General features: G+C 47.9%; 1 protein-coding gene across 1 annotated transcript; it reads right to left on the reverse strand.

The window, feature by feature from the left end:
- Nucleotides 1–8,590: 8,590 nt before the first annotated feature.
- On the reverse strand, nucleotides 8,591–15,662 carry PIANP (PILR alpha associated neural protein). Its single transcript, XM_025211933.1, has 5 exons — nucleotides 15,589–15,662; nucleotides 14,865–15,430; nucleotides 14,579–14,660; nucleotides 14,027–14,254; nucleotides 8,591–13,604 (listed from the first exon to the last, which is right to left on the reverse strand). The coding sequence occupies exons 1-5, from the start codon at nucleotides 15,603–15,605 to the stop codon at nucleotides 13,583–13,585; spliced, it is 915 nt and encodes a 304-aa protein (XP_025067718.1). The 5' UTR covers nucleotides 15,606–15,662; the 3' UTR covers nucleotides 8,591–13,582.
- Between the last annotated feature and the right edge of the window lie 1,394 nt (nucleotides 15,663–17,056).

The following is a 17,056-nucleotide window of genomic DNA, read 5'->3' on the forward strand; positions in this document are numbered from 1 at the left end:
GTGATGCTCCTCCTCTATGCAGCACTGGTCAGGCTGCAGCTGGAGTACTGTGTCCAGTTTTGGGCGCCACACTTCAAGAGGGACGCGGGGAATCTCGAGAGGGTCCAGAGGAGGGCCACTCGCATGATTAGTGGCCTTCGTGATATACCCTATGAGGGGAAGTTAAGAGAGCTGAATCTCTTCAGCCTTCACAAGAGACAGCTGAGGGGAGATTTTGTGGCCACCTATAAGTTTATTAGGGGAGGTCAATGGGGAATAGGGGAAGCGCTGTTTACTAAGGTGCCCCTGGTAGTGACTAGGAATAACGGGTGTAAACTAGTTGAGAGTGGATTTAGGTTAGATATTAGAAAGAAATTTTTCACAGTAAGGGTGGCCAGGATCTAGAATGGTCTTCCAAGAGAGGTGGTGCTTTCACTTAGCTTGGAGGTCTTCAAGAAGAGGCTGGATAGTCACCTGGCTGGGATCATCTGACCTCGGTCCTCTTCCCCGCCAGGGGCAGGGGGGCGGACACGATGATCCATTGTGGTCCTTTCCAACTCTACAATCTATGAATCTATTAATCCATTTATTACCTGATTCGGGGACTTACAAAAAGTTCCCAGCTGCTGCTCCTGCAGCATGGTCTGTTGGTCCCAGTGGAAGGAGGAGGCTGTGAGCAGGGGATGCAGCTACTCCTGTAGTACTGGTTGCTGCTTCTGTACTCCCCTTTTCAAAATCCTAAATCCACTAATGCACTAATGGAGTGGCATGTAGCAGTAGAAGGGGTTGTTATTTTTTGTGTGGAGCAGCTACAAGAAGAGGGTGAGACATGCTTTGTTAGCAGGGTGCAGAGCTATTTTCTGATAGCAGGGACATGTGGAAACTCAGGAACCCTCAGAAGTCAGAAGCAGGCACTGGATGGAGGTGTGCTTTAGTGGTTTCAAGCCTTTTACTCCTTTTAGGCAGGGAGTTAGACTAGATGACCTCTGGAGGTCCCTTCTAGCCTGACTTCTCTATGACTATGATTCTGACTTCCATTTTCAGCTCCTGTCCTTGTCTCTCCGTCTCTTCTTGTGCCGTGCCCTGTGTCCTCTTCTATCCCTAATCTACCCCCGCTGAGGATGCAGCTACACGTGGCCATTACAGCGCCTTTATTACTGCACCATTATTTAGTACTTCCTTTTGGAAGTAATAAAAGACAGCACAGTAACAGCCCATACTGCACTGTGCCGAACACACACGGTTATATTTGGCTGCTATGTTGTTGTAGCAATGCACTATAACAAGGGAGCGTGTTGCTAAGGCGACATAGCAGCAGCATCACAGTTTTTGCCAGCTGATGCTACTGCACTGTAATGTGTCACTATGGCGCCGTAGCATCACATGTAGACATGCCCTAAGTTCCTGCCTATATTCCAACCTTCTTTCCACCCACCTTGAGTTCAAGCCTTGTGAAGGTCTCTCTTCTCATCTTCCAGTCTCAACTCTTTTCTAATATATCCAACCCACCTAAGTCTCTCACCCCCTCCCACTGTTCAGGTCCCCTTTGCCTCATGGTTCATCCCCCTGCGTATATCCTCCAAGCTCCTGTCACCCATCTTTCTCCTAGCTCAAGGGGTTCCTATTTTGCCAGGTAGCTTGGGCATCTGCCAAGGGATCATTAAAAGTGCAGGCCAGATGATCTTATTCTCATTTATGGTGTGCAATCCCACCCCAACCTTGTATCAGAAATTACAGGGTAAGTCTTGCTTATCCCTTGCATCCCTCGGCTTGATTCTGCCCAGTTGTGCCAAGAGATTGGTGCAATCTAGCCCCCAGGGGGAGCATCTACACAAGACATTTACTGTACAGTTGACTAATTAGCTGTGCTGTAAACATCTTAGTGTTTACACATGTGCTTCTTTTAGGCTGGAGTAAGCTAATTTACTCCACAGCAGTGCATGTGTAGATACTGCATGGTTGGCTGGGGTACAAGGGTGCTCCAGTGTGGAGGCTGCCTGCTGGCTAGCTCTACACTGAAGCTTCCTCATGCCCCAGCCAGACCCTCCACAGCACATTGGGCCAGGGGAGCAGCCCTGGGTTGGCAGGCTGACCCTTAACCATGTTCTCAGAATCACCTAAACCATTATAGTTCAAACTTTCCAAACAATTCAGTCAAAGTAGATACATGAGTGGTTAATATTTGGCAAAGTAATAGGAACACAGGACTTGAAAGTGTCTCCTGGGCTATTGAGACCAGTTCCCTGCATTACACAGGCAACCACTCAACCCTCACTGACAACTACAAGACTCAGTACTAGAGACCTCTACAACACTCTACAACATGCCAGAAGTAAAAGTAGTGGAGATGAGACACTGCTCTGTGGCTGCATGACAGAAGAAATTTGTTAATATGTGCTCAGAGGATCCTAGGAAAGGACCATGCCCCATGCTACAGAGAAAGACAAAAACTTGACAGTCCATCATGCCAACCCTTCCTGATCCTAAATGTAGCAGTCAACCTCCCAACGCTTCACAAGAAGGCAAAAAGAAAACCCCAGACCCAGAAGCCAGTATCATCTATGTGGGAAAAAATTATTTCCTGACTTTCTTCAGGTGACCAGCAAAAGCCCAGAGGCCTGGGATTGCCGGATACTTACCACACTAGCATAGGGACAGCAAATCCTTGAATTCACATATCAGACCTGCTGATTGTTGCTCCAAGAACTCCCTGTCCTATCATACCCTCCCTTCCATGAACTTACTATGTTCAACCTTAAAGTGATTCAGGTCGTTTGTTACCACTACTTGGCTTGGAAACCATTCCAGTGCTTCATGCTGCTGCTAGTTAGAAGTCTTCTGATTTCAAGTATAAATTTATTCATGGTAAATCTGTAGCCATTTGAACTTGTGTCATTGTTGTTTTTCAGCCTTAAAAGCCCTTGCCCCTCTCTCCCACTGCACAAATGTGTTTAGACAGATCATATCTCCACCCAATTTTTGTTAAGCTAAACAAACCAAGTTCCCTTAGTCTCTTCTCATGAAAAAAATATCTCTACTCCCTTAACCATCCTGGTGGCCCTTCTTCGAACCTGTTACAGTTTAAGTTAATCTCTTCTGAATACTGTGTGACCAGAGTTGCACACAGTGTTCGAAATTGGATCTTACAAATGTTGTGTATGGTAGTACCAGTATTTTCTGGTCTCTTCTGCATATATCCTGCCTAATGCACCCTGAGGGTGTGTCCCCACAAACAGAATGCCCCTATACATGTGCTCTGGCAGGCAGCAAGTTGCCCCAGGTGGGCCAGGGGAGGCTGGGATCAGCACCTGGACTGGCCCCAGCAGCCTTACCTGAGTCCTAGAGGCCTCCTGGGGCTCCAACAGCAGTGATTTGGGTGTGAGAAGCCTGGTCAGCAGTTGGAGAATGGCTCTGGATGGCTAGGCTCCAGTTTTGGGCAGTGTAAGCTGCTGCCACATGCGTCGCCTGCTTTTTTCTGGCATGGGTTTTTTTGACACTGGGATCTCCCAGTGTCAACCCCCCCCCCCCCCCCCCCCTTGCTGCAAATTAGCAATATTGTGAATGCCTGCATGTGCAATGCATGTGGTTTGTGGTGCTGCAGACAGGTCTGCTGCACTGCAAACCACATATGCACACTCATGGGGAAACACCCTAAGACGGTATTGCTGTTTTTCACATCTGCATCACCTTGATGGTTCATGTTCTTCCTGTAATCAGCCAATATGCTAAGGCCCCTCTCCTCCTCTTCAGATGTTTTAGTCCTTGCACCCCCAGTTTATAGCCAAAGTCCTACTTATTGGATACTATATGTATGGCTATGCACTTTGTACTGTTAAACTTCATTCCATTTCTCATTCTTCATTCCATAGGATTATCTAAATGTTCCTGCGTAATGGTCCTTTTCTTATTGGCAATGCTCCCCAATTTAGTGTCATCCCCAAATTTCAGCTGACACATTCATTTCTGGTTTTGGTCAGAGACCAGCTCTTTGACGAAGGGAATCAAGAATGGCTTTTAACTCCAGTGCTTGGAGACCTAGCTGGGAATTTTGACTGCATGAACGGTGCGTGCCCTCGGCGGCTGGGGGACATGGCTGTGCCGGTGGCGGTGGGAGCCTGGCGGCAGTGAGCGGGGGATCTCCTGCAGATGCCGCTGGCACTGTCAGGGGTGGGGGTGGTGTGGCGAGCGCCAACCACAGGTTGATGACCACCCGCAGGCAGCACTGTCCGCAGCAGCCAGGGGCAATCAGAGACTGCCCATAGAGGCTGCCGGTGGTGCTGGTGGTGGGGTGGCAAGCGACAACCACCTGTGTCGGTGGTGCCTTTTTGCAGGGGGGGGCACTGCCACACTCAGGGGGTGCACGTGCACCTGTGTGCACCCCCTATGCATCACCCCTGTTTGCCTGGGTGTGCCAATGCTCCTACTAGGACTTATACCTGGAGGTTTCTGGCTAGAGGGTTTGGTCCTCTGCTCAGGTTCAGACCAATTGCTATATTTAGTCAGGAAGGAATTTTACTCCATAGTCAAATTGGTATAAACGGGGTGGTGGAAGGGCAGCGACGGTTGCCATCCTTTGCAGCAGGCAGTGTGACCCTCTTTCTTAGATCTCTTAAGTATAATTTAACAACCCATGCAGCAGCAGGACATTGGCCACCATTGTCTCCCTGTTTTACCTATGGCAGGTTAGTGTGTTGTACATTGTGGTTGTACAAGGTCGACTTCATAGTTTTACTAATAGGTTAGACAATGGGATGGTTTGGATAGAGATGATTCTGCCTCAGGCAGGGGGGGGGACTAGAGGACCTCCCAGCCTGAGTTCTCTATGATTCTGTTATTCCCTTCCAGCCTGAGTTCTCTATGATTCTGTTATTCTAAATGTGAGACTAGATTTCATGTCCAGTGCATAGAAGGAACTGGACAGTAACTATGAAGGTTGATCCCCATCTTCAATAACAGGGTGGCCTTGGACTGTATGAGGAGGGGTCAGGATTTCATGTCCAGTGAACAGAAGCCCTTGGACAGTAATTGTGGAGGCCTGGAAACTGTTTCCTGGAAACTCAGAGACTATAACCGGAGCAGGGAGGCAGTTCCTCTGTCCAGTGGCTGGAGGTCTGTGGATAATAACTCAATGTGTCTCAGTCCCATGTTCAGTGAGCAGAGGCTCTCAGATACTAACTGAAGGCTGAGTGTTATGTTCAGTGGCAGGAAGCCCAGAAATGGTAACTGGGAAGGGGGAGAGAAGCTTGGGTCTCTGCTCAGTGTGGAGAGGTCCTTGGACACTGAGCCAGATTCTATTTCACTTCATGCTTCACACTGACACTTACACACAGTCTGCAATTCTGTTTTGCCCTCTGGTGAAATAGAATCACCCTGGAGAAAATGAGAAGCACAGCTCTCCTGTGTTTTAGTAGCAATCACCTAGTGGTTAGAGCACTCACTCAAGGAGCAGAAGACCCATTATGTAGCCCTGCCACGCTCCTTGCCAGAGTATGTTTGCATCTCCTGCTTCCCAGCCAAATGCTCTCACCACCACACTGCAGGTCAAACATTCTCCAGTGCTATCTTCAGCACTCCTCTTGCAGCTGAACTATTGCATCTTGCCTTTCTTCCTCATTGTATAAAACTGGTAGGAGAACAGTGGGGAAGTTTCTGCCCCACTGGACATTTAAACACGTGCTCCAGGAATGGTGGGTGGAGGGTGGAAGTTTTAATTAGAGCAGCTCTGAGAGCTGCTCTAATTAAAGTGCCCAGAGCATCTTGTTTATCAGCGTCCCTGCACTTAAGTTAAAGCGCCCTCACCACTATTTTTTAGCATGGGGACACTGATACATGAGGCACTGGAGTCTGCTGGAGCGCAATAATTACCATGCTCCAGCAGAGTCGATTAATCAAGCCTGCTCTGATGGGCTGTAATTACAGTGCATTGGAGCAGCCTCACTGCTTGTGTACAGGCATCCATTGTGAGCAAGACTCCAAGCCAGAACTCAGGGCCCCCTTCCAAAGCAACAAATACCTTACAAAGCTGCACATCCTTTAATTGGCTCTTTTGCTCCTGGTTCCATATATCTCCCTCTCTTGGCTGCACAGGGGAGCAGCTTCAAAAAGAGGGCTAGAGAGAACCCTGGTTCATGCATGACATATGGCCTGGTGCTTAGAGCACCATGATGAGAAACAAGGGATGTACGTTCAAGCCCCCTTTGAGTAAGGGAGGCTTAGAACCTGAGTCTCCCGGGTTTTAGCCACCAGGTCCTCCTCCATCTTCCCCTGGCAGTCATGGGTTTTGCCCACCTAAAATTTTGGGATTTGTGCACATACGTTGGTGACTATGTGGTACCACATAACTATCTGGCCAAAGCACAGTCCTTATGCTCAGAAGCCATGTAGATTTTTATGTATTCACACTGTGCCTGGATAGAAACACAAAATGTGCCGTAAGTGCCAAAAACAGCAGCCACATAGCTGGGTATGTGCTGCTTAGACACATAAAGTGAAAGAGGATCTAGTGCTAAGCAGGTGGGAGCTGGGGCAAAGTACAGCGGCAAAGAGCCTGAGACAGTAACTGGGGGTGTCAGGTATCAGGGCCAGTGACTGGAGGCCCTTGGAAAACATGGGGAAATGAATTCCAGTTCTCATGGGCAGAGGGCCCTTTGCAGCAACTGTGGGGTTTGGGTGACATCTTCAGTGGTAAAAGTCCTTGGGTAATAATTGGAGGTGCAGAGCTAAGTCCCATGTCCAAACAACCTCGGACAGCATGAGAGGGTTGGTTTCCAGGTCCTGGTAGTCCAGGGCCTTTTACAGTTATTGGTAGGGGGAGGCTGTTAACCATCTACAGTGGTTGGGTGCCCTTGGACAGTGTCATATGGGGCCCAGGTCTCATGTCCAGTGAATAGAGGACCTTTGGCATCCAGATGTGGACATCTGGATGACACCTTTGGATGGAGAAGTTCTTTGGACAGTCACTGAAGGATCTGGATCCCAGGTCCAGGGTACAAAGGCCTTTGAACAGCAAGTGAGGGGTGGGAAAGGTCAGAGTCCCACATCAAGTAAGCAGAGGCCCTTAGAAAGTAACTTCAGGGATGGGGTCCCCCAGGAAGTGTACAGAGGCTCTTGCACAGTAATGGAGGGTTTGGATCCCAGGCCTGCTGGCAGAGGCCCTTGGATAGCAACTCTAGGGGCAGGCCCTCTGTTGCCTGAAAGGCCATGAACAATAACTGTTGTTGAGTCTCCAGCTCTGTGGGTAGAGGTCCTTGCATAGGAGCTGGTGGGAGAGGGGCTACTCCCATATCCAATGGCCAGAGACCCTTGGGCAGTGATGGAAGGTAGGATGCTGACCTCTGTGTCCAATAGGTAGAAACACCTGGTCAGCCTTTGGGGAAACCTAGGCCCAGGTTGAGTGGAAAGAAGTTTTTAGACCATAATGGAGGCAGGGGTACTGGGTAGTTATTAGAGGTGAAGGTTGGGTCTGCGTCCAGTGGGTTTTGTACCTTTAGTGAATGGAGATGACTGAGTCCTAGCTCCAGTGGATAGAGGCCTGGGGATGGTGAATGAGGTGGGAGGAGCTGGATCCCATCCCCTACAGCTCAAAATCCATGGACAGTGACTGCGAGGAGGGAACATGGACTCCACCACTGGTGTTTGGACCATAACAGGAATGGGCCTGGCTCTCATCATCAATGGGAGAGTAAGCGGTGGAGGGAATGGCACATCTCCAGTGGCTGGGCAACCTTGGACAGTACTGGAGGTGAGAGTGAGAGTGGGGGAGAGGGGAGGCTGGCCCCATTTCCAGTGGCTGAAGGTCCTTGCACAGTAACTGGGGGTCAGGGACAGTAATTGGAGCATCTTAGATTCCACTTCCAGTGGGTAGAAGCCCTGGACAATAATAGAGGGCATGGGACATGCAGTGGGGAGGGGCTGGGTCCCCTTTCCAGTGGCTAGAGGAATTACCAGGGAACCTGACCATTAAAATCAGGTGGTACATGTGGCTCTGCTTTGCAGCCTCCCCCCTTTGTTTCCCACCCCTGCACTGATCACTGCTAGAGTTAATGAAGTGGAGGAGTTTATCAGAGACAAGGATGCTTAATTACAGAGCAGCCCTGGAAACCAGCAACAGCAGCAGCACTGTGGCCAGGAGGGGAGGCAGCAAGGCCGTAAATAGAAATCGCGGAGGCAGCCGCGGGGAACGAAGCGAGGGAGATTTCTGCTCCCTCATCTTACCATCTCCCTCCCTTTTCCTTCAGTTTTCTTCTCTTCTCCTACTGTTCCCCTGGCTTTAATCAGAAATAAACACTGGATAAACAGTGCAAACCTGTAGCTGGGAAATTGCATGCAAGAGATGAAACAACATCTGAACATGGAGACTGAATCCACTCCCACCCTTGCAGAGCAGGGGCATCTTGCGCTGAAGGCTGGGGTTACATGGAAGCAGGGAGAAAGAAGCGAGCCTTGGAAAAGAGGGATGAAATGGAGGATTGGTGGGCACGGGGCAGAACTGTCACTGCTGTCTGGGCAGAAGCAGGTGGCTGTGTATGTGCTACCTCAAGCCAGCCTCCATGGGGTGGTGCCCCTTTTCATCTGCACTCTACACCACTTTCCACAACAGCAGGAGTTTTGTTTTCAGTATTTTGCAAAGGTTTATTTAAAAATGTTGAAACTTACATCCCACAAGAATTGAATATTTCACCACAAGAAGAGAATCCTACAAAAATATATATCACAGCGCACAAGGGTGGGGGAGGGAGAGAGAGTGAGATTGAGGGAGGAGGCAGAAAGGGAAGGACAGAGAGGACTGGATGGGGGAGAAGCAGAACAAGACAGAATGTCAGAGAGAGAATAAGAAAAGAATGAGGATAATGAAACAGCAGGAGAGCAGACAGGGACTGAGACAATGATATAGGTTGGGAGTGTAGAGATGGAAATCACAGGGTGAGATTAAATGAGAGCAGGGGGAAGGGGACAAGCAGGTGGTAAGAGAAGTTGGTGTGCTTTTCCCTATTTCCCAACCCTCCAGCCTAGAACAGGGTTGGGGCTACAATGGAATACTGGTTTGGATGTGACAAGAGATCTGGCCCAGAGGCTCTGTTGTGAAAGGCTTGACTCTAGAGCTGTGCCAATAATTGTTTTTTTGGTTTGGCTGCAGAACAGAAAAAAAACCAAACAAACCAAAGTTTCAGTCTAGCCTCACTTAACAGGAACATGTTTCCAGAATTTCTGGAGAACCAAACACATCAGGTTTTGTTTCCAGGCATTTTAAATAAAGGAAAAAAAGAAAATCTGGAAACAAAGGCCTACGCTCAGAAGTGAGGCAGGTGCCACAGAGGTGAAGGCAGTTTTCCTCTTACACCATGCGTGGCTGAGGCTCTCAGCAGGGTCTGGGGGATCTGGGTTCAAATTCTCTCACTTAAATATTCACTAAGCAGGAGAAAGAATGTGAGATCAACTCTAACCCAGTGGTTGGGGTACCTAACTGCTTAAGTGAACATTTAATGACAAGTTCAAATAGCTCACACAGGAGAGATGAAAGTCACTCCAGAATATCTTGCACCTTGTGGTTAGGGCAAGTTCCTACTCTGAATTACCCAGAAAGGAGATCTCTCATCTCAGTATGCCAAGCCCCAAATGAGTGTCCTAGTTGTAGAACATGAGAGGATGACCTCCTCCTCCATTTTGTAAACAGCACCTAAAATGCCTTGTGAATGTAGCTGAAAAACTGGAACGATTCCACATTTTCAAAACACAATTTGCCAAATTCACCCTGATTTAGCAGATAGTTTCAGGTGACCCCAAGCTACATTTTCGGTGAATAAACTATTTGTTGGGAAAATAAATTGCCCAGCTCTCGTCAGCTTGTCTGCGAGAAGCAGGAACCTGCTAGATCCAGAAACAGAAGGAGAGACAGCTGGCCTGTCCCCCCTGTTTCAGAAAAATGATGTTGGAGTGTTTTACCCTTCCCCTGCCAAATGATTTTCAGAAGGTTTTAGGCAGGGAAGAATCAGGCCCGATGAGATTATTTAGTAAATGCAAGCAGTTTTTGTTGACATAATGTTTTAGGATTGTTCTGCTCAAGTCAAAAACATGTATCAATTATAAATTCACATTGTGTGGCACATCCTGGTGGTTTCACGTGAGACAGTTAATGGCACTTATACAAACATATTTAACTAAATATTTAAATATAAAAAATGGACTAAAAACATACCACATGTATAATATATTGGATTTGCTGCCACAGGTGCCTTCTCTTCTGCATGTCCTGATTTTTGGAATCCTTGGGCAGCCTTACCACTGCGCCCTTACTACAACAATGCTTTTGCATTTAAATTCCTAGATTTGTCTGGTTGGTGTTAATAAAAAGAAAAGAAAAATAAAGGAAAACAAAGTACCGAAGATTATTTGGCTTGTCAAGTTTAGGAAGTTCTTTTCAGCTGAACTTGGGACACCCCTATCTCAGTCACTAGTGCAAGTCTAATGCATGCCATCAACTTTCTTACGTGGCTTCTATCTTGCAGGAAATGGAAAGGCAGAACAGACATTCCAGGTTCATTTGGTGAATGGACTAAGGCTGTGAGAGCCTAAAATCAGGTTGTGTCTTTACTTAAAAAGTTGAATTGATTGGATTAAATTGATTTTAGAGCAATCTAATTGATTTGGTTAAAAACCCCTCTAATATAAATGCATGTGGCTTAATTTAATAATTTATCTATGCAAACAAAACTAATTTAAGCAAAGGTTAAGCCCAGCTTAAGTGATTACATTGTAAACTGATATAGTTAAACCAATTAAACTTTTCTTATATAAGCAGGCCTGAAATGGATCCAAAATAAAAAAAACCCCAACAAAACAGTTCATGGTCAGAGCTCAACCTAGTTTTACAAAATAATAAACCTATACTTTTACTTAATACTTTTTTTCTAATTTCTGCTCTTCTCAGTTTTTATAAAGCTCATTACAGATTACTTTTCATGTAAATAGTCTTATTGGTGAGTCACACAAGGTAAACACATGAGACGTTTTGGTCTGTTTCCCATTCTACCTTGTGGAGCGGTTCTATCTGAATGGCCATTTCATGAGACAGTAAAATAAGGCAATAGTATCTATTGGGGAATCCAGATAGCTCTGGAGACCTTAACTTTTGAGACAAAGGTCAGTGGAGCCAAAAGCAAAGCTTCAGATGATCTAGTAGATCACCTTGTGCAACTAAGTGGATAGGCAGGACCAGATCTTTTGCTGCTCCTGTATTTTATCTATTGAGTGTGTCTGTGCTCTAGATTCTTCGCTCTTTGGCTATGCATTCACTGCCAAAAAGGTGTAGAGGTGTATGACTGTGTGTTTTTCACAAATGTTCTGCTGTCTGACAGTAAAATTCTGGTGGAGACTTGCCTTAGGCAGTATTTTACACAAGGAAGGTAGGCAAGATCAATGCTATAACCATCCCCACAGTTTTCCTTGAACCAGCTATATGATGGCAAAGCTTTGTCTCCACTTTACAGTGAAATAGATGGTAAAAGCTCTCTTCCTGTAAACATATGCTCTTCTTGTCGCTAAAAACAGAGGAGAAAAGTCTACTTTGCCTGTTATGCCTCTTAGTAGAACCTAGATGTCTAAGACTTAGTCATATTGTACTCCAACTCTTGCTTCCTGGGCAAATGCCCTAACAACTCAGCTATTCAGCTAAAAGGTGGGTACATCTCCTATCTGCTCTCCTCTCCCCACTTTGTTTTGGGAATGTACATGGAATATATGCTCTTTCCCAGGCAGATGCAGAGTTAGATAGATACATCCCAGTCACCCCAGCCCAGCTACGCAGATAGGGGAATGTGATGAAAATCTGCATAACAGGTATCAGTGTCTGGGAGGCAGCATGGAATCTGTCTGGGCCTTAGATGGATAAATGCTACTTAGAGGCATAATAGGCTCTGTAGAATTTTGCCCTGGGTCTTTATATCCTAGGCACTTGGCCTGCTCTGACCATCTGTGCCTTTCCCATTTCCATCTCTGTCACTGGGGAGATGTGCACTGCAGTTGAAGACACCTAAACTAGCTTTAATCTGCCTAATGTGCAACATCAGCAGCAAAGCTGTAAATGCCATGGCTTCTCAGCACAGACCATGTGCTGAGACCATGACCATGAGACATACGTGCTCAAACAGCTGATCCACACTGCATCTTCACACCTATTGGTACCCATGCAAGCTGGATGAAAGCTGGTTCAAGTGCACTTGGCTGTGCTGCAGTCACACCTTGATCCTCTCAACTCTGGCAAGCACCGTCTGATGTGTTGATTTCATGGCCAGAGTGGAGCCAGGAGCATTCCACAAGTAACTGAGTAATGCAGAATACTCCTCAAAAAGTTCCTTGGTGAAGGCTCTGAATGGCTCCCTTTTCTAACAGACAGGGTAGGTGCCCTCTCCTGCCTACCTCATATAGGGTCAGTCTCTCAGTGCCTCTGATGAAAACACCTTCTACCCTTTCTTCACTTACCTGTTGGCCCCCCAGGCCCTGACAGAGAGCTCTGCTCAAGGCACTTCCACCCCTACAAGCCCAGCCAAGGCCAGGCTTCCCCCTTCAGCTGCTTTGGCAGTAGCTCTGCCTTTAAAGGACCCATTCCAGATTCTTTTTCACACTTCCTGAAACACAAAATAGCCAGAGGGTTTTGCTTCACACTTGCTGAAATCACCTGGGAGCAGAGGCAAAACCAGGATGAGGGAGGTTTACAAAAGATCAGAGTGACTAGAAACAGGCTAGAATGAAAAGTATTCTTCTGACATAACTGGAAAGAGAGGGAAAGGGAGGAAGAATGGGAAGAGAAAGAAAAACTGAGAGGACAGTGTTGAGTGACAGAGGAAGAGACAGGAGCATCAGAGCAGATGTGCATTGGGAGAGAGAACGGAAAGATTTGAAAAACAGAGGGAGCAGCAAGACTCTCTCCAAGAAACAGGAGCCAGGAGGAAGAGTGAGCTCTTCCTCCTCACACCAGCAGGCTCCGCTTCCAGCTCCTAGAATCATCATGGAGAGGTCAAGACAATGAAGAGAGACAAGCCCTCCCCACACACACACACCCAACCACCCTCCCCCGGCCTCCATGCCTGCCAGCCTGTATCCATCCCTGCCCAGGCAGGGAATTCCATGGTGACAGAGCTCCAGCTGTTCAGAAGACACATTAAAGCACACTGACAGAAGGAGAAGGGACACACTGAGGGACTGAGCCTGTGGGGATGGGGGTAGTACCCCTGCCTCTCCACCTCCCCCACCCCCATATCAGACATGCACTGGTGGGTTATTCACAGGGATCAAAGTGCGTGAGTGTGTTGGGAGAGGGCCAGAGGGGGTTAATATTTCACAACACCAAAAGATCTTGTCTCCTGGGTTCTGCTCTCTTGTCATCCCATCCTGGGGGTTACCCCTTATTCTTGTCCCCATCGAGAGACCAACAAGGCCCAGACTGTCTGTTGCCCAGTACATCGTGTTTTGGCAAAGTTAGAGATGATGATAGAGGGCCGTGGCACAAGGGAGTTTGTTCCCACTATAGCAGAGGCAGCAGAAATGCATACTCCCTGAATAGGACAGGAGTAGTTGGGGGAGCCAGCTCTTCTGCTCTCCAATGTTGTCACAGGTTCACCAGTGGGATTCTGGGGGAAAAAAAGAATTAGCAATGGGAGATGCCTCTTCAGATCTGCCACTCCCTTCCTGGCAGGAAGGGCTGTTCCCCCAGCCTATTTCTTAGGCATCCTTGTTGCTTCCCCCCCTCAGCCACAATTGGACTCTATGTTGTTCCTGTGGATGGATGGTCCCCCAGGCTCACAGAGCTGTTTGTGTTGGGAGATAGCTCCTAAGTCCCTTGCCACTGGTGGCACTCTTTTCCTGTTTCCCTACTAAACAATCATGTCCTGGCCTTTAATCCACACCCCATTCAAGGGAGAGATCACAGACACACATCAAGGAATCACACTGCTATGGCCTCCTGTTGTCTGCCTTTCACTCTGTCTCTCTCTTTCTCTCCCTTCCTCCTTGCCTCTGTCCCCATTTCATTGTCCTCTCTTTTTTCACTCACCGATTGAGCTGGAAGGCACTGCTCTTCCCCTGGCCCCCCAGTTTCTCTGTACCCTCCTGGACCTGCCTGAGTACCTCCGTCTCAGAGGCAGGGGCCAGAGTGTCTCCATAGGGCCCAAGGATGCTGACTGTGGCAGGTGACAGGTCTGTGAGTGGCTGCTGACTCTCTGGCTGCCGTATCTCACTCTGCTGACCAGAGTGACGACGACGCTTCTGATTACGGTCCCAACTGCAGGGAGAGAAAGTTACTGAGACACAGGGAGCACCTGCCTCCCCCCTGCTGCTGCTTTGAAACAAGCAGAATTCAGAGAGCAGTGGGGTCTAAGCACTCAACACACCCAACACATTAAGAACAGTAGAGGCTACCCTTCAAGCCTCTCCTTTGCAAATATACCCTTGAAACAGTGAGATCCACCATTGAAAGTCCACACTCACAAGTCAAAGGAGGGGCTGTGTTCCTCTGGACACCCAAAAACACTGAAAATATGCTTTGCTAGAGCATCTTTAGTGATGCCAAAATCAGATGACAGCTACACACTGAGAATCCACTCACCAGAACTTGAATATTATCCCAGTAGCAACAAGAACGATAATGATAGAGATTGTGATAGTCACGTACAGCTGAGGATCCACACCTGAAAGACAGGGAGAGAGGGTGTGGGGGAAAGGAAAGAGAAAATGTGGGAGTCTCCTCCAACACCCAACACCAAAGGTGTTGGAGGATAATGGACAAGAGTGCTGGTTGGGGTTAGGGGGAAGCTCCCTACAGTACAGCCCTGCTCTCTCCCAGCAGGAACTACTATAGAGAGCAGAGTGAAGGGCATGGAGAGCAGATTTACCTTCCCCCCGCGGCCCAAACAAAAAGGGCCGCAGAGTGGCTGGGGTGTCACGCAGATTGAGGCCTGCATTGTGCAGGAGCGAGTGGGAGTTTGGTTGCACTGTTGCCATCCCATGTGGTGAAACAAAGGTGTAACTCAGGTGTGGGAAGCCTGGGTTAGCTGAGTTGGTGTCACCTCCATCCTCGTCTGATACTGTGGGGCCCCAGACAATAGCCCAGGGGTACTGGGATGAGGGTAGCCCATCCTCAAACCCAGAGGGCGTGGCAGGACGGGCCCCATGGGCCTGGCGCCTCAGCCGCACCACATGACGCAGATCTGCCCCTCGCGGGGTCAGAGATCGCTGGCGCAATGAGATGAAACGGGAATCTCTCTCTGGTGGCGAGATCCTGTCCCAGATGCAAACGGGCCTGGAAGCTGAGGAACTGCGACGGGCACAAAGCGGCCGAGCAGCCAGGGGGTTCCGGGACCGAAGAGACCAAACACTGTGTGGAGAGAATGCTGAGGCCAGGAGCAGGAGAGGCCAGAGTTGCAGTGAGCGGAGGCAGGAAACCAGAGGAAGCATCACACTGTTAGGGGGAAAGGAGAAAGAAAGAGAGTTAGTTCCCTGAAGAGAACTTCCTGTTGGAAATGGGCAGTGCAGAGCACTTCCCACAGCCGGCACTCCTATCCTCTTCCCTGTGGTGCCTTCTACATGGCTGACTAACTTTGGGAACTGTGAACCTACCAGGCACTAGACTCCATCTCAGAGGCAAAGGGTTCTTCTTCAGAAATGATCTCGTCTCATGTTCTTCACTGAAAAACAAAAAAGGAGGTTCAGTGAATGGCTCTACTGCTCCAATATTCTTTTGTATGAATGTGCAGCTGTCTACCCCCATTGGCTACCTAGACCAACGCCTGACTGCCTAGACCCATGTCCCAGCGCACACTGCTACATGCAGCCTCCTCCATAAGCACACACACATACACACACACACAAGTAAATCCACACAGGTGCACATCATGCTTTCCCCTAGATGCCCATACATACCCGTGGAGTGCACTCAAGCTGTGCAGAAACACACACACCTATACAGAATAGTCTTATGAGCACTGAGGTACAGACATATGTTATTTTTCCCTAGGGACTCTTCTGCCTGAGGCCCGAGAGAGAAATTTAGTATCTTTGTTTGCTTATCACTAGAACAAGTTGGAATCTTAATTCCTGTATTTATTTATAGTGTAGAGCATGTAATCCATTTATTAAAAAGGGACTCTTCCATTATGTGTCAGAAAGAGAGAGAGAGAATGAGGAAAAATGAGACTGATAAACAAAGGATGCTGTGAAAGAGAGGGTGAATCAGCTGGAGAAGTCCAGGCTTGCTAAAGAATGTAAGAGCAAAAATGTGCCTATCAAATATTTAGTATTTACCTTCTTGTTGGCTAACATTGAGTTAGCCTCTCCCTACTCCCTGTCCCAGGTCTCCTCCATTTTCCTCCATCTCTCTCTCCCCTATCTACCACTCCCTCTCACTCACAACTGCTTCTCTGTTAAAGTATTGTTCCACAGCACGGACAATAGCAAAATAAAAGCTGATATCACTGGTTGAACTACCCATCTGCTGTACCCCATCTCCTTGCACCACTGTCTGGCAGTAGGAGACACAGTACTGCTGCCCTTCACAGTCCATCTCTCAGGCCCTTTCATAGCAGTATGCATTAAAGCCTCAGATCCTTTTCTGGTATGGGAGTGAAAATGAGTCTGACCCAGAATTCCAGAGTAAAATAAAAAACTTAGCACAATAAAATTTGTAGGACTATTTGAACTGCAAAATATCAGCTTCAGATTGAGTGTGGATAGATGAATACAAGCTGCCTCTCCTCTCTGTTTTGCTACTCTGGAGAGGGTCCTAGGATTGGAGAATGGAACAAAGGTAAGTATGTACGATTAAAGCTCAAGGCTGAGTTAACCTGGATGGCCAGGTCAATCAGGCAATAACTACTGTACACCCTTCTCTTCTAAAGCACTATGGAGTCCTTCTGTGGCTTTTGCCATAACCTCCTAGTTAGTCTCTCTTAGCATTAGTTAATTAAAATCTCAAAACAACAAATTGCAGCCCTCTTCTAAATGTAAGTCTGTTCCTATTGGTGGATGAGAAGTTTCACTCCAGTGGTAGGATCAGGAGATCCACAGCCCTGGAGCCCTTGGATGGGGT

The sequence above is a fragment of the Alligator sinensis genome, unplaced genomic scaffold (assembly GCF_000455745.1).
Source record: "Alligator sinensis unplaced genomic scaffold, ASM45574v1 scaffold1238_1, whole genome shotgun sequence".
NCBI lineage: Eukaryota > Metazoa > Chordata > Crocodylia > Alligatoridae > Alligator > Alligator sinensis.

Bases quoted from the DNA above. Each gene is read 5' to 3' on its own strand.
- PIANP (XM_025211933.1), bottom strand. The intron at 14,661-14,864 runs GTAAATCTGCTC...CCTGTCTTTCAG, and splicing joins GTTTGGGCCGCGGGGGGAAG to GTGTGGATCCTCAGCTGTAC. The intron at 13,605-14,026 runs GTGAGTGAAAAA...TTTTTCCCCCAG, and splicing joins AGTGCCTTCCAGCTCAATCG to AATCCCACTGGTGAACCTGT.